The sequence below is a fragment of the Bombyx mori genome, chromosome 6 (assembly GCF_030269925.1).
Source record: "Bombyx mori chromosome 6, ASM3026992v2".
Taxonomy (NCBI): Eukaryota; Metazoa; Arthropoda; class Insecta; order Lepidoptera; family Bombycidae; genus Bombyx; species Bombyx mori.
The window spans coordinates 7,704,933-7,731,283 of record NC_085112.1 but is presented as its reverse complement, the minus strand read 5'-3'; the positions used below and the strand labels follow the sequence as shown (position 1 = coordinate 7,731,283).

At 35.5% G+C, this 26,351-nt stretch overlaps 4 protein-coding genes and 1 long non-coding RNA gene across 6 annotated transcripts in view; 3 read left to right on the top strand and 2 right to left on the bottom strand.

Annotated features, from left to right (window-relative positions):
- The first annotated feature begins 579 nt into the window (after positions 1–579).
- Positions 580–1,884, top strand: LOC101744716 (protein YIPF5). The gene is made up of 2 exons (XM_004930545.5): positions 580–853; positions 1,112–1,884. The coding sequence occupies exons 1-2, from the start codon at positions 745–747 to the stop codon at positions 1,795–1,797; spliced, it is 795 nt and encodes a 264-aa protein (XP_004930602.1). The 5' UTR covers positions 580–744; the 3' UTR covers positions 1,798–1,884.
- A 240-nt stretch (positions 1,885–2,124) lies between these two features.
- Positions 2,125–4,367, bottom strand: LOC101744862 (transmembrane emp24 domain-containing protein 3). Its single transcript, XM_004930546.5, has 4 exons — positions 4,066–4,367; positions 3,798–3,915; positions 3,217–3,344; positions 2,125–2,398 (listed from the first exon to the last, which is right to left on the bottom strand). The coding sequence occupies exons 1-4, from the start codon at positions 4,219–4,221 to the stop codon at positions 2,168–2,170; spliced, it is 633 nt and encodes a 210-aa protein (XP_004930603.1). The 5' UTR covers positions 4,222–4,367; the 3' UTR covers positions 2,125–2,167.
- A 1,357-nt stretch (positions 4,368–5,724) lies between these two features.
- On the bottom strand, positions 5,725–25,469 carry LOC692939 (glutamate dehydrogenase). The gene is made up of 9 exons (NM_001046780.1): positions 24,905–25,469; positions 20,174–20,374; positions 17,198–17,337; positions 16,208–16,301; positions 14,992–15,149; positions 9,080–9,241; positions 7,985–8,189; positions 7,131–7,285; positions 5,725–6,208 (listed from the first exon to the last, which is right to left on the bottom strand). Exons 1-9 carry the CDS (start codon positions 25,335–25,337, stop codon positions 6,092–6,094), a joined length of 1,665 nt encoding a protein of 554 aa, NP_001040245.1. The 5' UTR covers positions 25,338–25,469; the 3' UTR covers positions 5,725–6,091.
- LOC110385958 (uncharacterized) lies at positions 8,686–13,206 on the top strand. Its single transcript, XR_002431215.3, has 2 exons — positions 8,686–9,362; positions 13,113–13,206. It is a non-coding gene; the product is annotated as an uncharacterized LOC110385958 (long non-coding RNA).
- Positions 25,442–26,351, top strand: part of LOC101744475 (S-phase kinase-associated protein 2) — a 2,648-nt gene continuing 1,738 nt past the window's right edge. Inside the window, exon 1 of one of the 2 annotated variants that reach the window (XM_004930544.5) lies at positions 25,442–25,671. Coding sequence is in view for 1 of the 2 variants with exons in the window: in XM_004930543.5 (XP_004930600.1) it covers positions 26,124–26,131 (8 nt within the window). In the remaining variant the exon portion in view is untranslated. Of the gene's footprint in view, positions 25,672–25,842; positions 26,132–26,351 lie in introns of those variants that run through there. The other variant, XM_004930543.5, reaches the window with a different exon arrangement.

Sequence of the window (26,351 nt, the reverse complement as noted above, 5' to 3'; positions counted from 1 at the left end):
ATCACTCAGATACCTGACCTTGGACAGCTTGCAGCTTAGACTGACCAATGTGATGTTTCTGTGTTTAAAATGGGCGGAGTTTCACGTCGTATTCCACCGTGTAGCACAGTTGTGCTTTTCGCAGGTTTCACTTCGATGTGCTACTTGCTAAATCATTGTTCACGGCGTTCCGGTTGCAGTTTAAAGTAACTCTAAGTTAAACTATGTGTGATTTGTTTCTACTGAATTAGAAAACCTTGGTGAGGAGTTAGCTGGGTCCATGGTTGCCTTGGGTAAAATATCAAAACACTCAATGGTTGAATTTATTGTCTATTCTCTTCATAGCTTAAGTATAGCGATTGGCTTCTTGCGATGCATACGTATTCTGTTATATGAATAGGAAGCGAAATGAGATGAGGTTGATTTATTAGAAAACTGTCAAATCAATTGGGATGAAATTAAATGTACGAGATGAAACGAGACAAAATCAAGACGTAAAACAATTAATCTTTAACGTTCCTCCACAGACATAAGCTCAGAGAAGCTGCTGGTTAGTTTTTTTGGAATTGACGTCTGGCTTAAAAGTTTTATTACCAGGCTATAAAATTCTATAAAAAGTAATTGACGTTGACATCTCAATGACATATCAATGCCGTGTTGGTGAAGTTGTGGTTGAAACTTATTTTTGAAATATTATAAATAAATATTCAATAGAATTACACACAAACGAAATTAGCTAAGACAAGACTGTTTCACCGCTTCCTCATGGCTAACTATAACAATCCCAATGAATATGCATGGCAAACGCAAAGCGACAGTCAGAGTTATTCTTTTGATTCATCAAATACTTTTGGAACAACTGCCCAGACTTTAGGTAAGTAAATATAATACATTGGATAACATTCAAGAAGACAATATAAATTTTTAGCGCCAGTGAAATTAGTGTCTGTATAATTAAAAAAAAGTTTAAAATAATACATTCCCCTAGTTGTATATAAATCAAGTAGTTTTAAATTTGGATATAATCTAACTCATCTCGAAGGTTTCCTTTTTTTTTGTTATTTTGTCGTCCTAACTTACTTATACTATGTAGATGACAGTGGACAGATTTTTTTAATTATTGGTTTTACAGATTTTCAAACTTTTCCCACGGATCAACAGAACTATTCCTTTGATCAGACGCAAGGCACAATTCCAGCAAACAACAACCAATACTACAATCCAAATTTTTTTACACCTGCTCCCATACCTGGAGAAGCTACAAGTGAGCCGAATGAGTTTGATGAGCCACCCCTCTTGGACGAACTTGAAATATACCCTGATAGAATTCTGGAGAAAACATTAGCGGTTCTCAATCCTTTCCATGGACAATCCAAAGCCGATGATGCAAATTTTTTACTTAGGGATACTGACATTGCTGGTCCCATAGCATTCTGCCTAGCCTTGGCAGTTTGCCTTTTTCTATCAGGCAATAAAGCCCATTTTGGGTTTGTGTATGGACTGTCAATGATGTCTGTTATATTGATGTATTTTTTACTTTCACTAATGAGTCATACAGAAGGTGTTTTTACTATTCTTAGTGTTGCCAGTGTACTGGGTTATTGTATGCTTCCTATGGTTGTCTTAGCAGGTTTAGGAATATTTATCTCTTTAGAAGGTACTGTAGGCCTCAGTATATCAGCTGTTGCAGTAATTTGGTCTGCTTTGTCTGCAAGTCGACTATTTGTCACTATGTCCGGAGATGCAGAGCAAAGACCATTAATTGCATACCCTTGTGCGCTGATTAATGGGGTCTTTGCATTACTAGTTTTGTTTTAAATATAAAAAAAAATTGCATTCTAGTTAACATTTAAAATTTATTGTACAGAAATATATTTAATAAATGTTTGTATGTGAAAATTTTTACATGTGATTTTGTTTGACAATTTACTATCTAACTTATATCCTGATGTAGTGAGTAATCAATTTCTTCAAATACAAATATAATTCTTAGTGATGTGAGTGCTATAAGTAGCAATCAGTTTTTTTTTAAATTTTGCATGCTACATTTATTTGTGTAACAATAAAAAATTGTGTGATAGAGACAATGGCTACACAATTAATAAGGAAGTATTTAATAAAACTATTTAATAAATCAAATTCAAATAAACAGAAGAATTTTAATAAATTAACTATTTAATTACATTATTTACAATCGGTTGTATAGAGTAGGCTTGTCACTAAAGAAATTCTTTAGTATCATAACTTGTGTAAATGCAACACAAACAATAGCCAAGGTTTCACCCATAGACCACCAAAATACTTTTTCATTCAGATCTTCAGCTCTTTTACGTCCTTGAGCCTCTCTTAATCTATGATGAGTTTGATGATCAATGATTCTGTTGAGTGCAGAATGAATTTCTTCGGCAGATGTCTCCAACTAAAATTGAAAAAAATTATTATAATCAGTATAAAAAAACATTATTAAACTACATACTAGTGCTTTTTTTTTTTTTTTTTTTATTGCTTAGATGGGTGGACGAGCTCACAGCCCACCTGTTGTTAAGTGGTTACTGGAGCCCATAGACATCTACAACGTAAATGCGCCACCCACCTTGAGATATAAGTTGTAAGGTCTCAGTATAGTTACAACGGCTGCCCCACCCTTCAAACCGAAACGCATTACTGCTTCACGGCAGAAATAGGCAGGGCGGTGGTACATACTGTGGCGGGTACCTTCCCCAAACCTACCCGTGCGGACTCACAAGAGGTCCTACCACCAGTAAAATACAAAAAATATATATTTAATTATAATAAAAAAGCATAATGAAATGCTAATGCCAAAAAAGGTAGGTAGGTAACATCAAAATCTAAATAGTTTTAGATAATTGATACAATCCATTTGATTTCGATCATTGTTTTCTATGTTAATTTTTTTATGTTAGGGGTTAAATCAAATGTTAATTGGTAAGAGTTTGAGATTGATGTCATGAATGTCATAAATATGTTCAATTACTAATAAATTATAATTACTAGTTCATAAATGTATGATAATTATTTATTTATTACATAATTTAGATTTGAAAAGCCATTTCACAGGCATGTTGATCCAAATGTATTTGGAAACTGTAAGGTCAGCTCTTTTATTGCATTTTATAACTTATTTGCATGGGTGTGGGTCATTCTGAATTTTTTTGGCGTAGAGGGCTTGGGGTCAAGCTTCCTTGCTTGGACCTGATATAAATTGTAAGTATTTACCTGTGTAAGAACAGTTGCATGATCTCCTACACCAGGAAGAGGCTGCTCCGGTCCAACATTTAGTTCCATATACACAAGTTTATGTGAAAATGTACTAAACTCATTACTAAAACACACTTTGTAATCACCTGAAAAAAAAAAAATTTTAAATTATCACTTGCTTAAAATATTTAAATAGATAAAATAGATCAATTATCAAGATATTATTATAATCTTCATTATATCTGCTCTGAGTTATTGTTTAATAATAAGTGCTGCCTGAAATTTAACTCTGTTGAACAATGATTCTTAGTTACTTATTTCAATATTTCAAAGACCACTATCAATATAGGTACTCAATATAAGGCATTAATTATCTTTAGAAGAAAAAGAATGCTTAATTAGTATTACAATAATGAAGTTATATAAGAGTCATTCAGAGCTTTATATTGTTGTATGTGGTATATAAGATGCTTTCTTCTTCTTCTCAATCGTGTCACTGTTGACAGACTGATCGTGATTGTCATGTAGTGCTGGATGATTGGATGCTTAGATGATAGGATGCTTAGTTGTTACTATTAGCAGTTTTCTTTATAGCATACCAGACGCCAGAGCGGTGAACTGGTGTGAATCATATTGCATCTTCTCTTGCTGATATATAATTTGTCTGTTAGGAGCTTCTATTTTTACGCTTACGTCATACTGTCCTCCAGAAATTACCTGAGGATCAAAAGTACAAGAATATATTATTGTTGATAAAGTTTTATAGGTTAGAATGGAACGACAGAGTAAGATGATTTTTGAGTTTGTCTATAACTTGTTTAGAATTCATATAAACACGTTTGTTACAATATTGTAATTAGTACTAACTTGGTACTCCAATGAAGCAGCCGTATCCTTGTCCATTGTTTGATAAAAACATTCTTCGGCACTATCAGGAAGTTCAAACGTTAACTCGACACTTTTCGAAAGAACACCATTAATTATTGTAATTAATATTGTAAATAAAAGCGGAGCCGTAAACATTTTATCATTAATTAAAAAACCTTTAAAAGTACAAAAATATTTTATGATTCGCTACTGCATCGATTGACAAATGACAATTTGCCACAAATTTGTTATAAAACCACGTAATTGGCTGCGTTCAGAATTACAACCAAAAAGATTACACGGCCCTAACTGTGTCTACTTCTGCCAATGTTCATCTGAGAAAAACATAGGTACACATTTCTTAAATCCGATTAATTAAAATTCGAAATCACAATTTATTGTAACACGACAATTCTGAACGTGGACGGCTGTATGCCTAAAAAGGCAGTCTATGGTAGTTTTCCAATTACAGCACAAGAGCGCATTATGCGGCATAATGCTCAACTAAGCTTCAGCATAATTCGGCATTGTGCGTCACTGAGTCGCATTATGCTCTGTAATTGGAAAACTAAGGTACCTAATTTTCCAAAAAACTACCTTAGTTTTCCAATTACAGAGCATAATGCGAAAACTAAGGTAGTTTTCCAATTACAGAGCATAATGCGAAAACTAAGGTAGTTTTCCAATTACAGAGCATAATGCGACTCAGTGATGCACAATGCCGAATTATGCTGAAGCTTAGTTGAGCATTATGCCGCATAATGCGCTCTTGTGCTGTAATTGGAAAACTACCTATAACTCAGCTGATGATTTGGGCCGTCTCGCATCGTGACCAAGGATGCGTCATCCTCCGGATAATGCTAACAGACTATAATGGTTTCGAGAAATATCTGTATTGGATCGAAGCTGAGCTGGTGGCAGAGTGGCACCGCAGCGAAAGCGACTAGCAGACGCTCACGGCCTGCTGCACGAGAGGAATGATGTCGTGTGCTCATTGCACAAAATAGAGACTTTAGCGACGAAGTCGATCTAACTACAGTGTCTAGGTGAGATTTGGGTTTTTAATAGTCCGCTGCCGAAGAGACCCGGTGGTCATTGCGCCGATGACCGCCGGTTTAGTGTCCATGAATTAAGGCGGCCGAAGACGTACACAGTGTACATACGTTCCACGCGAAATGCGTTTTTTGCCGCTCGCCTGCCTCGGTTAAATTCATTCAAGGCTCAGACTTAGGTTATATATAATCTTACTCTATGGCTCAGACATGGGTCGTTGAACAAGTGAGTTCAACGTCGTCGCCTCGCTTATTTAATTTGCGCCTAACACATATTTACGTGAAAGTCCGACCATTTCTTCCCGATGGAAAAATATTATCTGTTTTGTGTCTGTAATTGCTGTCCAAGCAATCCGGTTCTCTTTCAACGTTTCTCTCAGGAACGTGTAGAGATAATAAACTTAGTACTGTGGTCTACAGCGGAATAATTATAGGACACGAAATAGAGATAAGACAGTAATAAATTGTAGACAGTAATAAAAATGCTAAATGTAACTTGTAGCAATTGCTTTATAGTTTAACGGAATTTGGTGATAAGCGGGCTACTATTTTATAATCTAAGTTGTACAAATATGCCATTTGGCAATAAAAAATAAAACAAAAGTTTAGGAATAACATTAATCGATTTATTAAAAAGAAGATGATTGATACAAGGAAAATTATATTTTCACATAAATATTTAACAATGTTTCGCTTAAATTCAAATAAAAAGCCATGATTTCAACACACAAAAAAATACTGTGATTACAATGTCTCTTATAAGTAAAGTTTACGTGCACAGGGATTAAATCGAAGTGTATAAAATGCAGACAATACGAATAAAATTACCCTAATGGTTTAATCTCGTGTCGTGATCTCACTGTACTGTAAAATGAAGGAAATAAATATTGGATTGAACCTCCGGTCGACTCTCGAATTCCTCAGAAAATACTATACAGACAATACTTTAAAATTGGTATTCAGTAAGTGAATTATTAGAAAGCTAGACCGGCATCGGCATACGTGGTGAATATCTTTTCGATGGAGTTCGCATACGCGGCTGTCCTCAGATCTAAACCGAGGTTGAACCTCATGGCTGTCTTCATGATGGCCTGCAAAAAAAAAGACAATTTGCAATACCGAATAAAAAACACAGATTATTTAAAAAAAATACAATTTTATGGCATTCATAGACATAGTGTTATTAATTATGCATAGTTAGTTCACATTGTGTAACAAAAATCATGGTTCATCCATGCATAACAGCGGTTTCTTTGCACTTGCAAGTGTAAGTAGTGTAATAATTTAAGTTTCTATCTTTCACATTAGAACGAAGAAGTTTTTCATAGAAGAAATAGGCAAGACTAATAATTAATAGTAGCCCCATGTGTGACTGATGACCTTGCTCAACAGCTAATTTTTAACTTTGTGTTACACTGCGTTACTGTGTTTTTTTACTGCTTAGATGGGTGGACGAGCTCACAGCCCACACAGTGTTAAGTGGTTACTGGAGCCCATAGATATTTACAACGTAAATGCGCCACCCACCTTGAGATATAGGTTTAAGGTCTCAAGTACAGTTACAACGGCTGCCCCACCCTTCAAACCGAAACGCATTACTGCTTCACGGCAGAAATAGGCAGGGCGGTGGTACCTACCCGTGCGGACTCACAAGAGGTCCTACCACCAGTAATTACGCAAATTATAAATTTGCGGGTTTGATTTTTGTTACACGATGTTATTCCTTCACCGTGGAAGTCAATCGTGAACATTTGTTGAGTACGTATTTCATTAGAAAAATTGGTACCCCGCCTGCGGGATTCGAACACCGGTGCATCGCTCCAACACGAATGCGGACCGGACGTCTTATCCTTTAGGCCACGACGAACTGTGTTACATTGCGATGGAAATTATTAGTAAATATAAACTAGATTATTTTAACGTAATCCTATCATCATTGTTTCCCCTACATTCTGTACTCGTACTAACAAAAGCTTTAAAAATGTCGCAAGGAAAATATGTTTTGAGGTTTACCCTAGCGGATCTCTCCATGGTGTAGTCGAGTCCGGAGTGCACGATGTCCTTCTCGGAGGCGCCGGAGATTCTCTTCTGGAAGGACTCTGAGGGAGTGACGGGGATGCGGCCTCCCACGCGACCGAACCGCCGCTCGAGAGACTCTTGGACCGATTCTGTTTCACAAAACATTGTATTATTTTTAATACGCTTTTATTAGCTTCAGACGTATGTATGTTAGTATGTAAAGGAATCTTTGTACATCATTTTGAATCCCTTCAAAACGTCGGATTAACTTGAAATATGGTATACTTATTAAGGACCGATGACAATTCAAAATAAATAAATAAATAAAAAATTGAAATTCAACTAAAAAATGAAAAATAAATAATAGTTTAGAAAAACTAACAAAATACGCCTTTATAGAAAATCCAACTAAAAAAAAGGAAATAAATTTTAATAAATTTGAATTAAAAATAGTGCAAGAAAAAATGATATTATTGTAAAAAAATTGTGGGGTGCATGGTATCAGTAGTTATAAATATTTTAAGAACAGATATGAGTAGAAAGGTTATTTTTATAATATCCCGAAAAGCACACCACGCTTTTTTTACAATAAAATAATTTTTTCTTAGACTATTTTTAATTCAAATTCATTAAAATTTTTTTTTTTTTTTTTACTTGGATTTTCTATAATAGCGTATTTTGTTAGTTTTTTTAAACTATTTTTTTAGACAAACCTCAGAGTATATTACCGGTTTAAAGATCGTCCCAAAGACAACAGGTATTTTAATTATCCCAACAAGTTAGGCACTATAGTATATATCGTTTGCCTTTTGCTATTAAAATATACAAAGGCTCGTTTTAAGACATACCCAGCAGATGGTAGTTAGATTCCCTCTCGTATTTGAATGTCAGACGTCCGTAAGACACGTGATTGAGGTTCTTGAGCCACTCGAAGAATGAGACGGTGACACCACCAGCGTTGATGTAGAGGTCGGGGATCACGAGAATGTTGCGATCGATGAGGATCTTGTCTGCAGCAGGTGTGGTGGGACCGTTGGCGGCCTCCGCAATGATCTGTCGACATTGTTCTTAATTACGTAAACAAGCAAAGAGACTGACATCCCGTAATGATTCACCAGAGCTCAAAAAAACATAAATACCGTTTTCCACATTCAAATTATTTATCAAATCGATATTTAATAAATTAAGAAGGTCGAAATATTTGTTGCGAACAGAAGATCGATCTTTATATCGATCCGAATTGAGGGCCCAAGTATCGGTTTACAAATAATCGAGAAGATAAATGTTTCAAATAGGTATTTCTTCGATTAATCATGACATTTTCGAATAATCATGACAAACGAGAGCATTCCCCGAATGACGCAATATCAATCAACTTAACATCATAAGGCAGAGATTATTCGCGGAAAGAAAAAAAAATGGTCCATCTACAAAACAATGAGCTCATTTTGTTCCCATATGGGCTGGCAACACCTCTCTAGAGGGCAATAAAGATGTAAAGATAAAACTAACAATAAAGCTAAGCCACAGTTTTTCCAAATAGGAGATTAGTCCGTTATAGTGTTGAGAAGGAGTTATAGGTACATATAAAGTTTGAATTTGACATATTTTAATTTTTAATTCAACATGTTTTTGATATGAACGTAATTCATCTTATCAGGTCGCGATAACGTAGCTTGCTGTTTACCATTATTGCCAAATAAATCATATATTTGGGGGAAAAGTAAACACTTCACAAAAATTAAGATAACAATTTCAAGATAAGGCAATTGAATTGCAATAATGCGTTGTTCGTGTAAAATACATTAGTTATTAGTGCACTTCTGAACTGTTATTGCTGATACGTAGTGCGTTCATAATGGACAATTTGTTAAATGTACGACTCAATTAAGATATTTTCGTTATTTAATTTTATTAAGCAATAAAAATAAAAAAAAACATACCTTAGCTTGGATCCTGTGAGCGTTGTCCTTGTTTATGACCTGTTCGATGGCGGCGGGTACAAGAATGTCGCACTTCTCGTAAAGCATGTTCTCGCCTTCGTAGGCCTTAGCGCCGGGGAAACCGACTACCGTACCGTTCTCGATTCTGTAGTCCTCCAAGGCCTGGATAAATTTGTCGATTTTAATATTGCATCGCGTGTGACTCGACTGGATTATATGGAGATCTTTAAAGGAGCTCGTGATGGGATTAAGCGATCAATACTCATCGACGATTGAGGCAAAGGTATCCACGATTTGAAAATTTCATTGTACAATTAATTCTGATGTATATTAAAGGTATCAACGTGACTATTGTTAGGATAAAATATCGATATATAACATATACAGCGTTAGAGGTCGTGACTACAAGATAACGAAAAAAGTATACGCCAATCAATGCAACTACATATTTAGTTTAATTTAATACCTAATAACCATAGATTGGGTTCTTGTTCTTTAAGCAACTAACTCTCTACTACTGGAGATTGGCCAGCAAAAAAGTAAAGTTGTTTTATTTTAGAAGTCGTAGCCTCAGTGTTGTGTCTCCCGCGTACCGGTACCAGTTTTCGTTGAGAAATACGTCACTAACATATTTTCTTCTTGAAAATCTATCTTTGTTAAGGCTCTATTTGCGAAATTGCAGATTATAGAGTCCAATTTAAGTCCGCACGGATAGGTATTGCCATCCTGCCTATTTCTGTTGTGAAGCAATCATGCGTTAAGGTTTGAAGTGTAAGATCAAGAAGAGTATCATCATTATACAACACAATGGATACTTCGATATCGTGTCTCAAGGCGGGTGGCGATATTCACGTTGTGATGTCTATGGGCTCCGGTACCCACTAAAATCAGGTGTAGTCTGTCTATTAAATTCATTTTCTCAAATGAAAATGGACCTCATATCTTAATTCTAGGGTCGGCAGACTAAAGCACATAAGTCAAAATTTTCAGTTTATTTTTTATTACATCATCGGTTTACATTTTGCTCAACACACAATCTGACTAAAGCACATAAATCAAACTCAAGTATTTCATGGCGTATTCAAGCGGCGTTCTGTATCAACCTTATCAAATCCTAATATAATCAAACGAACTAAAAAACATAACTGGACTTATGTTCTAAGGAACACCATAAGTACAAAGTTATTAACGTAAGAAGTCTGACTTATGTTATAAAGAACATCAAAATGTTACATTTCTTTAGAGAAAGTGGTTACTTAAAAATATTTATAACGTAAACAATACTTCGGTAAGTGGTTTTAATTTACTAATGTTGTCGATTGTGCACAGTTTATTGGTTAGTTGTGTTAGTTAGTTGTGTGTGAGTGCTTAAGTATTTTAATTATTTAAGATGAATATTCAAAGATGCAAGAAATTAGTTGAAATGGCGTTATCCACTCATCTGGAAAGCAATGAAGGTATATTTTCACATATCTTCAAAATTATGATTTGCAAATTACGTAATTATATCAATATTATATCATTATAAATAGATGATTGTCTTGTCCTTTTTTAGAAAATGTAAATCAACAGTCGATTTTGAACACAGAGAACCTAGTGGTAGACGATCCTATACCGTCGACATCATCAGATCAAGTCAGTAGTTTAACATACCATCCTGTACTTGACTTCTCTAGTGATGATTCTGTACGAGATCCATGTTATGAATTACCGAGAATTTCAACCACATCAAGTTCAAGTACTTGTGATGAAATTTCAATTAATCCTAATGTGTCTCCAAAAAAGAGTATACGTACTATAAAAAGAGAAAAAAAATTAAAACGTAACTTAGGACAGGCATACAAAACATTAAAAGGAAAATGTATATCAGATCGCACTATGAAAGAGCTACCTGTTTACAGAATGAAATGTAAAGAACGTATACCATTAACTGATAGGCATGCCATATTTACAGAATATTGGCAAATGGGGTCATATGCAAAAAGATCTGCATACATGGCGTCTTTAATGGAAATTAAAGATAAATACGAGCTATTGAACCTGAAAAGCAAAAGCTTAGAATGAAGACATATAAATACTTTTTTACTGTGCATGGTAAACGTGAACCTGTCTGCCAAGGATGTTTAATGAAAACGTTAGATGAAAGTGACAATTTTATAAAGACAGTTGCTATGAAAAGGAGATCATCCATAGGGGGTACTCAAACTGATGACATGCGAGGGAAAACAATTCCTAAGCATAAGATATCAAACGAAAAACGCCTAGAAATTAAGACACATATCATGTCATTTCCGTCATACGAAAGTCACTATACGAGAAAGTCTACATCAAAGAAGTATTTGCCATCTTGTTAAAGTTATTTTGTCAAGATCGGAATAGTCCACCTTCAATCAAAATCTATAGTCAGGAATTTCACAAATTAGGACTTTCATTTAAAAAACCGCGTGTCGATACTTGTTACACTTGTGATAAGTTTAAGATGCAGATACAGTTGTGTCAAGAGGAATCTGTTAAAATAGATCTCATACTTCAACATGATAACCACAAAACGCTAGCTGATCAAGCCTATGACATGAAACGAGCTGACACGCTAATGTGCAAGAATGATGACACGTTACAGGTGTACACATTTGATTTACAGCAGTGTTTGCCAACACCAACTCTAAGTTCTTCTGTAGCCTTTTATAAACGGCAATTATGGACGTTCAATTTAACTGTCCACGACAACAAAACTGGTAAAGCTGTTTGCTATGTGTGGCACGAGGCGGTAGCAGCTCGGGGAGCTAACCAAATCGCTTCTTGTATTTACAAGCACTTAGAAACATACGTATCTGATAATACGAAACATATAATTTTTTACTCGGATACATGCGGTGGGCAAAATAGGAATTCCCATGTCAGTTGTATGTTTACTTGGGTATTGCAAAAACATCGAGCTATCAAAACAATTGACCACAAATTTATGATACCTGGCCATAGCCATTTAGAAGTAGATACCGATCATGGCATCATAGAAAAAAAAAAGAAGAAAACGGAATTACAAGTATTTCATCCACATGATTGGATACAGTTGATCCGGTCTAGCAGCAAAAAGTTTAAGGTTGTTGAAATGAAAAATACAGACTTTTATGACTTTTCATCCCTCCTCAAAAGTGCTTTAGTTTTAAGAAATAAAGATACCGATGGGCGGCAGTTTAAATGGCTGGAAAAAAGATGGCTACGCTATGAGCAAGAATTTGGCATTCTCACTTATAAAGACACCCTGAATATAGATTCGCCTTTTTCTACCTTTAACTATAAAAGAAGAGGGTCCAGTGTTCCTGATCATATTCCTATAATATCTATACAGCCATTACCCATATCCATCGAGAAAAAAAATGATTTAATTTCGCTGCTCCCTTTAATACCGGATATTTTCCATGAATTTTACGTAAGTCTTCCCATGTTGGAAACTTTACGAAATACTGATCCAGATATTTTAGAACTCGATGAAGAAGTAGAATTTTAATTAAACATTGAGTTGTTATTTATATTTATGACTTATATTATTATAATATATATCTTAATTGTTGATCTTTTTCACTTAACTCATACTATTATTGTGTTCCTTATAACTTAAGTCATCTAAAGATTAAATAATCACATTTACTTTAAAATATTTAATTTTAATAATAAGTTAGTGTTATAGACTTATATAATTCAAATAAACATTATTAAGTTTGTTAATGTATAAGATTCTAAATAGTTTTTTTTAATTCCTGTAAAGTAGAGTTTTTTGACTTATGTGCTTTAGTCTGCTGACCCTAGAATTAGCGTACTGCTTCACATGTAAGTATTTATTATGACGTAATAGTTCAAAGGAAGTCGAAGAAGAACGAGTCATGATAATACATCATTTAAATTTCACGTGTGTAATATTTGCTGGAAGTTACAATTCAAAGAAACTAAGAGGAAATGCGTGTAAATTTTTGTACGATTAGATCTCGGGGCTTATTAGTGTCATATTATTTCTGACATTTCGAATCATTTACAGATTCCACGGTCACGGAGGCACGGCTAATTCGTCTACATTTGAATAATAATTTTCAAACTACCGTCTAATTTCCATTAAGAAATATTTCATGAAATTTTGTTTCATTTCGTAGAGATTAAGGTTACGTAAATACTAAGATGGAACGCTTTAAGTTTTATCTTCAAGTAAGCATGACAATGTAAACTTTTCAATGCCAATCGTATTATTGTCGTTCTGTGTGAATGAAGATAATTTGGCTTCATGATGCCGCCAAGTTTGTATACACATAGTGCATAGCAACATTAGCAACAGAAGCCGACATAATTATCTAAGCGCGCCACGCGGGGCACCCGTGACCTACGCTGCAGTCAAAGGGTTTAGCGTTAGGAGTAGCGAGTGTGATTACTTAATGCTATTTAAATAATTAATTAACTAGTTAAGAGGTACAGCTACTTTTGCCCCACACTACACTAGTTGAAAATACTTTATCAATAGGTGAAATATTTTTATCAGTCCAACACAAAATTATATTTTTGTTTGCACCTAGCTGATAAGACCTGATTTGGGTCGGTGGAGAATTTTAATGTAATAATGAAGACAAGTTTTTCATTTATTCACATATGAATGCAGTATGTTACAAGTGCGCGACCTCAAGATATAACATTGTTATGACACAGTCATATTAAAGTAACTGTTTTTTTTAAAGACAAGTTTTACATATTATGTACCTTATTCGAAGTTACGTTCAGGAATGTAGAATCTTGAATATTTTATTGAAAAAACAATTTACGTATTTCATATCTATATATTAATACGTGAAGCAAAAACTTTGTATCCCTTTTTACGAAAATTGCGCGGACGGAGGAGTATGAAATTTCTCACACGTATAGATAATATAGAGAAGGAGTGCAAAATGCTAATTTTTTTTTTAATAATGCATAAAAGATACTTTAAATCAATAAAGAAAACATTACACACACTACATACCATGTATTTGACGCACACACGCATGCATACTATTTATTGTCAAACTTTTGTTCTTGACGTCTGTGGTCAAATTGAAAATAGATTAAATATTGTTTGTCTTTATTAATATTTTTCTATAGTATAGTCTTGGCGAAATTTGTGATTACAGAAGTATAATAGTCTTTGAAAATAGAATCATAATAGTGTACAAACTTACAATTTCAATTAATTATAGTTGAATTTCGACTACTGCGGGACCTCTAGTATTGCTTATTACATGAGTATAATAATATATCTATTGTTGTATTTTATCTAAGTTGTTTTGTAATGTGAGCTTCTGCTTGATTGTTAAAAATGTTTTTTTTTGTTTGCTGAACTTTCAACTCCGTAATAAGAATAATTAAACATAATCACGCACAAATTATAAAATAACTAACTTTAAATATTAATATACTTTTTGAATAATTTTAATAAAAACAAAAAAAAAAGTTATTTTGACAATGCAATAATTTCATTATTTTGACCTATCCTGACCAGGGTCATCAGGAAAAAAATTAATTCAAATATTAGTTCGGTTTAGTTTATAAATTATATCATTATACAGCAGGAGACCTTTCAACCCTGCTGGTGTAAGCCACCAACACTTATCATCAGACATCAGGATGAAATTTCACTTATCTATTATTAGCTATTATCGTAAGTTCTAGAACGCGTGACTGCTTCGAGGAAGAAACATACATGATAGTTGTATAATATGTCCGTGAGAATTCATATTACGCCCCATTATTTGATTAGACAATCTTATTTACTTAACGAGGAAGTCATTTCTGATGTTCTAAGTATTTGGAGCTGTTGATGGGGATTGAGGGTCCTATTCGTCTCTTTCCTGCAAATCAAGTTTTGGTATTGGTATCGGTGGTCGTCCATTGCTTACCTTAGGGTTGATGCCATCAGGGTTGTAAATGGAGCCGTCGTGCTCGATAACTCCGATGCAAGTGGCGCCGGCGCGGACGAGGTAGCGGCAAGTGTGGAGTCCCACGTTACCGAAACCTTGGACGATGAACGTCTTGCCACCCCAACCGGGGGTTGTACCTTTTAAACAAAAAAATAAACTTCAATCTTATTCAATTTTAGGTCGTCGTGGCCTAAAGGATAAGACGTTCGGTGCATTCGTGTTGAGCGATGCATCGGTGTTCGAATCCCGCAGACGAGTACCAATTTTTCAAACAAAATACGTACTCAACAAATGTTCACGATAGACTTCCATGGTGAAGAAATAACATCGGGTAATAAAAATCAAACCCGCAAAATTATAATTTGCGTTATTACTGGTGGTAGGACCTCTTGCGAGTCCGCACGGGTAGGTACCATCGCCCTGCCTATTTCTGTCATGAAGCAGTAATGCGTTTCGGTTTGAAGGGCGGGGCAGCCGTTGTAACTATACTGAGACCTTAGGACTCATATCTCAAGGTGGGTGGCGGCATTTACGTTGTAGATGTCACACCAGGTGGGCTGTGAGCTCGTACATTCATGTAAGCAATAAATTAAAAAATTCTAACAAATACTCCTAAGTAGTGACTTCAAGGTCTATCTAGTGTTAAGTGGTAGCCGGACCCCATAGATAAATGGGTCTGGTTTCCTTTAGGCTATGACAAATTTCCATTGTATATTCTGTCCCTACACCTTTGGGTATTTCATAGTCAATGTAACACGAAATTAAAAAAAAAAACGCGATCATTAACACGAGGTAGATGATTACGTGACCTCATCACTTGTACTATTATCTAAAAACCCAAATATTTATGTCGTATGAATTCAGACCGGATAAATAAACAGCGGCATCGTATTTAATAAGTATTATATTAGTTCGTTTATTATCTCTTTATGACGCGACCTCGTTACGTAGAATTACTTTGTGTAGTATTCATTATACTTAATTTGTAACCGCCGATTTCGGGCTATTGTCAGCGTTAGGCGAAATTTAGAGAGCTTGGCATCATTCTAGTCTATTGGAGACGGACCACGAGGTAGTAAGAAGAATAAAAAGACCGTATAAGATCATGGCGAAACTAGTGCTGTGGCAAAAAAACATATGTAATGTAATTGTTATTTAAAGAGCCCGTTTAAGCCAATAAAGCAATTGTACTTACCGATCATGCTCATGTAGTTGGCTTCGTTGATGAAGTTCTCCAAGCCGTGGAATACGCCCCTGCCCGTGGCTGAAACTCTGCCGTGGATGCCACCCTTAAAACAAGCAATAGTTACGTCATTTGTTAGTAATTTTCCGATCACCGTCCTCACCGAACCCGTCGCTTGTGACGAAGGGCTCGACAAGTAAATTAGCCCTCAAACACAGCCCACTGAGTTTCTCGCCGGATCTTCTCAGTGGGTCGCGTTTCCGATCCGGTGGTAGATTCTGCGAAGCATGGGTCTTGCTAGGGTTCGTGTTAGCAACGTCCTCAAGTTTGAGCCCCGTGAGCTCACCTACTAGTTAAGGTTCCGCTGAAATAGCCTCTATCTAAGGCTATCAGCTTAGGTAGGAAAAAAAAACTGAATCTAAATGATTATCTTAAGACATGCGGTCGAAATAAAATTGGAATAACGGCTATACATTATTTAGACATTAAGAATAAGAAAGCTTGTATTTGTTCCAACTCCGAGACTAATACAACGGGCATCGTACTTATTAGGTCACGGACATTTACAAACGATTGCTGACTATTATCGAACTGTATCTCTACCATTTGGCTCTGTCTGATGGCAATTTATCCAAAATTATAGAGCGACGTTTGTGGCTAAGGCGATTGTGCGTAAATACTACAAAATCAAAAAATGTCAAATTGAGAGAAAGAGAGAGAGAGAGAGAGAGAGATAACATACTTTATTGCACACCAAAACGCAATTAACATCAGAAAATAGTCAACAAGCAGATATGTTTGTACAATTGGCGGCCTTATCGCTAAAAGCTATCTTTTCCAGCCAACCGTTTAGGTAATTACCCGAAATTCTGGACAGATATCAGCAGGTATGTTGCGGCGTATTATTAACAACACATTATTAAAGAAAATACATACATACAATAAATAAATATATACAAATTGATATTTAATTGAAATATTTTTAGTGCTATTTTTATTTACCTGGTTAATAGGTTTGCCAGTGACGCAGGCGTGAGCGTTGATGTCTTGAAAACCGACGGTCTTCGCATAAGTATCGGCGATCCAAGACATTTCTCGTTCGCCGGTACCCATGTCAGGAGCGGGGACATCCACGCCAGGCCCTTTAGTGTACAAATTAATTCAGTTAACAAATTATAGTATTACGTTTTAACTTGGGTTTTATAAAACTCAATACGTGGCCGGTAGAATGTTGAAAGATTATAATTAGTTTCTATTGAAAGTCATTGGAGTAATACGCACAAATACTTCATAAGTGGTGTTCAATTGGTTACTCCCCCCCCCCATTGTTGGTAGTCTAAAGGGCTATTACCCAACTACGCGGAGCGGTAGTTTTTATTTTTTATTTTTTTATTGCTTAAATGGGTGGACAAGCTCACAGCCCACCTGATGTTAAGTGGTTACTGGAGCTCATACACATCTACGACGTAAATGTGCCACCCACCTTGAGATATAAGTTCTAATATCTCAAGTATAGTTACAACGGCTGCCCCACCCTACAAACCGAAACGCATGACTACTTCACGGCAGAAATAGGCAGGGCGGTGGTAGCTATCTGCGCGGACTCACAAGAGATCCTACCACCAGTAAAATTCTATTGTTCTGATGTTCTCACAGGGCTCAACTTGGGTGGACGTGCGTACATTTGCTATAGTAATAGCAGTGCTTCGTCATCGATTCTACCGCCGGATCGGAATTTGTGTCGCAATTGATTCCAATCAGAGACGAAGGTTTTTTAAAACGCTATGCGAAAGTTATGTGATTTGACTTCAGACCAAATAAGACTTGAAGATTATTTCTTAAAGTTGTTCATTTTCATTTAGTAGCTACATCAAGATAATCATCAAATCAAAAAGAATGTTGACGTAAGATTTACATTATTATAAAAATGAGGATTACATTAAAAAAAATTGTGTTTTGCAAATTTAGTATTTTTAGAATTTCACATTTCATTCTGACAACTTCGAGTACATGTGTTAATCCTATCAGTTACCATGCGGTGTTTGTTTGAGCTTATCGCGTCACGTTTATTATTATTCAATTCCGATAACGTCTGTGCTCTAGATGAGTGGCATAACACAAAATATATATTAACATTATCTCGTGCTGATATCACCTTTGGACACCCCCTTTAAATTAATGATTATTATTCGGTTCCCAAATAGACTTCCGGGTACATGAAGTCTAATTTTACATTCCAACTGCAATAATTAAAGCGTTACGTATACAGACAGCCTACATCATTGATAATTATTAGCGTTTCCTCCGGTTTGATTAGAATGACCTATACCTAATATTTTTGTACGATGTTTTTTTATTACATTCCTTGGTAACATAGAAGGTAATGTACAGTAAAGTATTGAAATATTATCTAATCTATTAGGATTACTAATTATTATCGATCTAATTAAATCGACCAAGTTATCATTCGATCGAGTTATCGGTTATTAATACGAATGGACTTACGAAGTGCGAAAAGAATAACCAATAATTGTAAATAGACATTTTAACAAAAACTGACTTCAAATAGAAAAAAAAAAGATATTCCAAAACAAATTAATATACACTAAAAACAATAATCATCGAAATCGGTTGGCGTGATATTGAGTTATTGAGTTATTCATCTATTTGTCGCGCATGTACTTAATGCAAATTTAAGACTTATATGGTTTTCTTAAGTTATCAGAATTGGACTAAATTAAAATAGGACCACACGGGAAGCGTCAGCTTTCTAATAACAAAAGAATCATCAAAATCGATTCACCCAGTCAAAAGTCATAATACAGTCGAATTGAGAACCTCCTCCTTTTTTGAAGTCGGTTAAAAAAGAAATCATCTAAGACAAATAAACGTGAAGCGACATAGTAAACAAAATGATTTGCGAGGTATTCCGTGACGACACAGCGACTGACAGACGTATAGTTAGCTATTCTAGACTTGTCGTCATGTAATTTACAACACTTAGATGCAATTTACTCAGCACGGTCCACAACCCATGTATTTATAATAATGGTCAATATAGGGACAGAATGAGGCCGAAACGCGATCAGTCAATTAGCACATAGCCTCATATTATTTGTAATGAAAACAGTTTAAATGAAAACAAAACAAAATTTGACACGACTGTTAAGTAGAACCTTACAAAACATTTGTACGACAAATCGCTTCAGTGATTGAATAAATGAGATTGTACAATTAGAAAGCTTTAAGTTGATGATATTGACAAAAAGTAGTGGTGGCACAGTTACGTGAGCATTTGTGAATTTCAAAAGGTTTCAACAAATCTTAGTGGTGTCCAATTCTATCATAATTATCATAATCTAGTTCATAATTATCACAGATTTTTTTAAAACAAATAATATAAGGTGCATACTGTACATATTCGTATGTCATGTTAAAGATAGCTAATAGTAGTTGTAGTTCTAGCAAGCTTAATAAATCCGCTAACGAAAGCAAACTTGAGAGAAGACACTACTGCCTCACACCAAAGCAGCCTAGGTGTCAGCTGATCTTGAATTGTGGAGTTTAGATGGGTTTATTTTTTTTTATGTCGATTGCAATTTATTAGCAACATTAACATTTGTCTACTTCATTTATCTTATCTATACTATCTATACTAATATATAAAACTACAGTGGTTTTTGCGGATGTTCCGTTATAACTAACTACTGAACCGTGCACCCGATTGACTTGAAACTTGGTACCATGTAGAAAATACATGTACTTAATGGATAAGCTAATATTTGTATAAGTTTTGGACTCCTTACACCAGTTGCGGAGGCGTTAATGATGAGAATCTTTGTGGGGTTAGAAATAATAATGTTAATTTTAAATGCCCAGCGAAGCGGACGGGTACAGCTAGTCTTTTATATAGATGTCCTTCGCGAGTCCTCAATTTCGTTTCTATAGGTAATTTTCAAATCGATTAAAATAACTTACCAATGAATCCTTTTTTGGCAAGTTCAAGGGTGAAACGACGAGTGATCTTTTCCAGTTCATGCTCGGAGTATTCTTTGGGATTGATCTTGATACCGGCCTTAGCACCGCCGAAAGGCACGTCCACGCACGCGCACTTGAAGGTCATCAAAGCTGATAACGCCTTAACTTCATCTCTGGTTACGTCCGTTGAGAATCGAATACCTGAAAATAATGAGTCATAAAATCTACAATGTTTGATTTGTGCGTATTGTTTTTACCATTCATCGTATTCAGTCGATGTTTGATCAATTGGTATTCGTTTAACGGTACCGTTTTACACGTATCTGAAGCTTTTTGATTCAGTTGAATACGTCATTTTAGTATTTTATGGTACATTTACCATACTGAATCTCTAACATTTATTGCATAAATATCTATTTAAATATATTTTGTTGTTGTTTTAAACGTATTTTGGATTTCAGTTTGTTGACGTGGGGAAATTTGCTGCTGCAAATTCAATTATTGTATATCCTTAACATATCTTAAAATTTTATGATTAAAAAAGATAATGTATTGGCCTACAAATACATAATATATATCTATTATTCAAAGTACGTGTACAAAGTATATGCACGTTCAGTGATAAAATCGCTCTAACATTTATTTTCGTGATCCGGTTGGGGGGTTATGTAAACAGTGATAAGGGTGATGAAACTATCACAAAAATGCATATGATAAAATAAATAAACACCGACTCAAAGATTATTATAAAATATTATTTTAAACACAGATGATGTGACCTATTCCTACTTCCCCATAGAGTAGAAAGTCGTTGACGACTTTCATTTTCCAAGGGGACGGAATTTATGTCGTGGTGATCTTTAAAAATCAAATTGCCAAGAACTCGTTTGCTCATATATTTCATAAAAAAAACCAGTTCATTTATTACTAAGAAATCAATTTTACAAGAAACCAAATTTAAAATATTTGCTGGTATTCCATTGGTAGTGAACAAACACATCTAATCACAGTCAGACATTTCTGAACGGTCACGTGACAGTCAACCATCATCTGGTTCAAAAAATGTTTTACTTCTAATAATATTCGTACAACAGACAGTATTTTTAGGTGTAATCGAGTTCAGTGACGGCTTTTCACTGGCAATGTTCAGAGGGACATAAATAGACGGAGGCGCGACTCGTACTCATGGAAAAAATAGTGATATCACTAAAAGTAATATCTAAAGGAGATTTTTTTTTTGGTCAGGAGGAAATCGCCGGACTCCCACACTCCACTCCACGCGGGCCGGGTATGTCGTAGTTGAACCGACTAAAACCTCCTGTCGCTCAACAACCCACGTCTGAGCTTCGCATGAGACAGAACTCATGAAAAGGCAAAGGGGGGAGAGTGAAGCGTTTAGCACATCTCTCCTATCACCCTCCCCCTCGGGACGCTGGACCGGCGGTCGTCGGCGCCATGAACACCAACCCTCTCGGTCGGCAGGCTGTCCGAAGCCCGCTTAGATGGCGCCGGTTAGAGTAAGTTATCCTACGGGTTAGAACCAGCCTGTGTCGAGGATAGCTGGTCTTCCATCACTCGGATGCTCTTGCATAAAACGCGTGCAGAGCAGCTTGCACGTCGTCTTCTTAGGCCCCCTTCACCGGGCCCCAGATCGACATGTGAGGGGGACCCGAAGTCAAAAGACAAGTTCAAAAGTTCAAAAGCATGCATTCGCTAAGAAAAAAATCTATAGGAAAATTTCAGAATTCTAGAATTTGAAGATATTGCGTAATTGTATGACGGTTAGCACAACACCGAAGATTGTACGTCATGACCACGCCTCCCGTTGCCAACTCTCTAGAAACCTATTCTCTTTTATCTTATTTTCAATTTGAATTTAATCTTAAATGCCTACGTACCTACTAAACTTAAAAACAAGGCGAAAATGACATCATTTGATATCTTATGATTGATGTGACGTATTTTTAACAAAATTATACTTGTTTCTAACCTAACCCATTTCGTATGTAATAGATAACGACGAACTCCAGTACACACCTTCTTGTCGCTGTTTTTATCGGTACCAAATGTTCGACTAAGCTTTCAGCTTGCCTTTTTTAGAATTAATTTTCGCTTATTAACGGCCGCTAAGTAAGTTATAGTAGAAAAAAAGGGTTTTAAGATTGTTCTGTATTCGTACTTATTGTGTTTTTTAGAGGAATAGAGAAATCTAAAAATGAGGAATGAGGAGCATATCAAGATAATAAATTTCATTAATTTTTGCCTTACATTTTCAAAATAACAGTGGCGATTTCGAATAAATAATTTTCGTAAAAGACGTATTCTTCAATTTAACCAAAACAAAATTAAAAAAATCTGGATGAGAATCTGATCTGATGCAAAAATAAATTTTACGTGGTGGTGCGTGTAATCATTTCGCTATCTCTAGTAACAGAAGAACCACGTTCTTCAAATCGTTTACATTAACTTTGTTATGGTGAAGAATACGAATTTATGAATATTCTTACTTTACTGTCTCCATCTTTGGATGTAGAAAGGTGGATGACATCGTGGTCGCCTTTAGTTTGTTAAACAAACGAAAATTTTGTTTTATTGCGCGAGATGGACAGGCGAGGACTTAATTTGAAGTGGTTACGGGAATTCAGTTTTTTCTTCTTTCTCCTACCTATTTCTAGTACCTTGTGGGTGAGCTCACGGAGCTAACATTTGCTAACATCTGCCCTAGAAAGAGCAGTGCTGCGCTGAATCCACCGCCGGATCGGAATCGCAAGCCACTGAGAAGATCCGTTGAGAAACTCAGTGGCCTAGAGTTCAGAGACGTCTCGTTTCTCTTGTGTGAAGAATGGCTCACTTCAAACGAGAACACATGAGACACGTCGCGGCAGAATAGGAAGGATTTGGTTCCTGTAAACCTTCATCGGAATTGTTCGAGAGTCCGTGTTGCGGTAAGTACTTATTTGTAAAATTTTTACCTGCCTGCGATTTTTTGTATCGCGTTAGTATCAATACAGTGGGCGTTTTATTCATCAGTATATATACCTAAGCCTAGAGGAATGTATATTTTAATCGAATGTCAATGTGTCATATTAAAAAAGCTTTTACATAATTAATTTTTTTTAAAAACAATTGAGAATACACGTTGGTTTATTAGTTGTGTCTAACAGCAACTTATTAAAAATCTGATCTAAAAAGAAAATCATATCTTGTAATTAAAGAATACCTAATTTTTCTATTGATTTTACTATTTACTGGTAGTAGGACTACCACCGACTTTTTGGCGGGAAGGCGGGGAGTGTGAAGTTGTGTGATTTGTTTTATTTTGTCTATTTAGTGTTTCGTCGGGTTTAAATGTGTAATAACGGTGGTTTATTAACGGTTTAGTACCTGTGAAAGTGCACAAATGTGGGAAAATGAAACAAAAGCCGCTGAACGTAACTTCTCGGTGTCCTCCAAAAAGTCCACTAAAAAAAGTCTCAGTAAATGACCACCGTTTTACTGAGATTATATTCATCCCATATCATCTGATCTCATGTCATTTAATTTCATGACAATTGATTAAGTTTCCTTGGTTTTTTATTATTCATAAACTGTAAATAATTAAAACGGCGAATGGTAAAAATCTTATTACTTGACGCTGGCTAATGCACAAACCGTGCCGTAGCCAAAAACTAAAGAGGAAGAAGAAGGGCTAGCCCGTGCTAGGTACCACCGGTCGGAAGGCCTCGGCTTAGTACCGTCGTCCTGCCTATTTCTGTCCGTCAGGCGTACGACAGTCGATCTAACAATGCAACTGGGCCTTTGACCGGTCTCAACTCTCAAGGTCGACGGCCGCATTCACCTTGTAGTGTCTAAGGGTTTGATTGTACGATTTCTGGGCCCCTTTAATAAGTTAACCACGACAGATCTGTCGCGAATTCGTCTTGTCATCTATCATCAAAATCAAAATGGATTAATACCTACTTGAAATATTATTGTAATAGGTTATGAGTTTCTTCAATCGGATTTATAATCATTATGTTAACTGATACAGACTAACATTAGGTAGGTAGGTAGCCGCTTTTGATTGCAATTAAATTTTTAGATTAGTCTTTGTAGTTCAGTAATATTTTAATTACAAATTCACGGAAGGTACATTATTTCAAGTTCATTAGTGGCTGTATGTAATCACATATTTATTGAATCACTATTAAATAAATATATTTAGAAACAAACAGCACAACTAGAGGAAAATACATTTAAATAGCATTGAGAGTTAGGTAATCATATTCCTAATATTCATTCGACATCGAAACCATTCACAATATTTTTAGGTTAGAAATTATGTATAACACAACGAATCGATTTTGTCTCTATAAATTCACAATTATTCTGTGACGATTTGTGATAATTGGAAAAGATTATTAAAAACGTCACTGATTGTTTGTTTCTAATTAATAATGGTATCGAGGCCGTGTTCAGCATTGGGTCGGGTCGTTTACAAGATACGAAACAGTAGATCTATGTACGCTTGTCTTGTTAAAATACTTATCGACAATTTAATATTTATTAGCTTTAGTTAAATTGTCTGAGTTTAAGATACGTGTAATAATTCGTTTCTCGTACATACGTAACATTAACGTTCACAATGAACATCACGTGTCTCGGTAGCTAAAAATAAATTTACTAAAACAATAAATACTCAGTCGTCTTTGGTGATGTAAGCAACTGAAGACAAAAAAAAATGGCACCTACCTCCTTTGGTTGGAGTCCTGTGTGTGGAATGTTGTGCGCGATAGCCTAATATCATTTCGTAATCGCCAGAATCGCGCCTCAGAGGAAATTGAATCTCAAGAATGTGATCGCATGGTTCCATAAGTTTTAGAATACCGGCTACTTTCTTTTTCTTCTCTTCAATGGGTGTCCTTGACTTCAAATCTTCAACAAGCTTGTCTTCGACAACTTGACAGGCTCGGTGGAAAAAATATTCTACCATGTGGAAGAACTTCGGATTCGCACTTGTAGGAATATCTTTGAGCTTATCTGGAATCTCATGACTAGCGTATGTGCGGCAGCAGACATTCACTCCAGCTGGTATGATTCGGAACATTGTATTGAGGGCTTCATTTTGAACAGAATTCTTGAGCGGCGGAACCACTGACTTGGCGATATTCTTGAGATGCAGCATGGTGGCTTATTATGTTAAGTACGACAATCGGGTTAGGAATCGGGTCGCCCTACACTTATTGAATTTTTAAAATAAACTAATTATTTTTGTAAGTTTTATGTTAGATTGCAGTGACGACCCGCCCCGACGGAATCTGACTCACTGAATAAAGCGGCAGATGGCAAAAACTAGAATGACTGCAAGCCGTATTGCGCAGGCTCAGATATCTCGTTCACGCACGTTGCGCTAAACAAAGACGGCACATATGAACTGCGAAGTGAAGTTAGATAGAAAGTAATCAATCGATTTTGCTGTCTACATTTCACCCATCTTAGGGACAGCTTTTGTATTCACGGTAAGATTTAAATTATATTATAAGTATCAAATAAATGTCCGAATCTTAAACCACAAAGGCAAGTAATAAAAAGCTTCATTTCGATGTCCTTGAGTTCACACAACTTCATACCGATTTTATAACATTACAAAATTGAAATAGCTGTATCGCGCCTGAATGTGTACTGCAATAGAATGAATCGTTGAATTTGTTGTTTTGTACTGTACTACAAAGTTTGGAAGTTAAGGTTTTTACATGTAAACAGTATTTTATCATTGGGTTGAGTTTAACTATAGTTCGTATCGGACCGCAGTCGTGTAGTAAAGTCCGGCCCTTAGTCAAGTTCCTCTTTGTTTTCATTGAGGAGCTAAATACGCATATTCTTGTTTTCTATTTTATTTCTTTGTCTTTTTCTAAATTTAATATTAAAATGATTTGCATATTTGTAAATAGGTAGCAAACAATCTGCAATAATGTTCAGGTACATTTTTGTTTTATAAAATTTTGAATTAAACAAAAATTAAAAATCTGGTGAGATAACAAAATTAAATATTCGATCCAAAATTTGATCGACTTGCAGAGTGAAAGTTCATTCATAAGTGTAAACAGTGACGGCGCGTAAATAGGTCGCACCTATAAATGTGATGCTAGAATAATAAAAATCACGTTTCGTAATATTCTGTGAATTTTATCATGGAGCA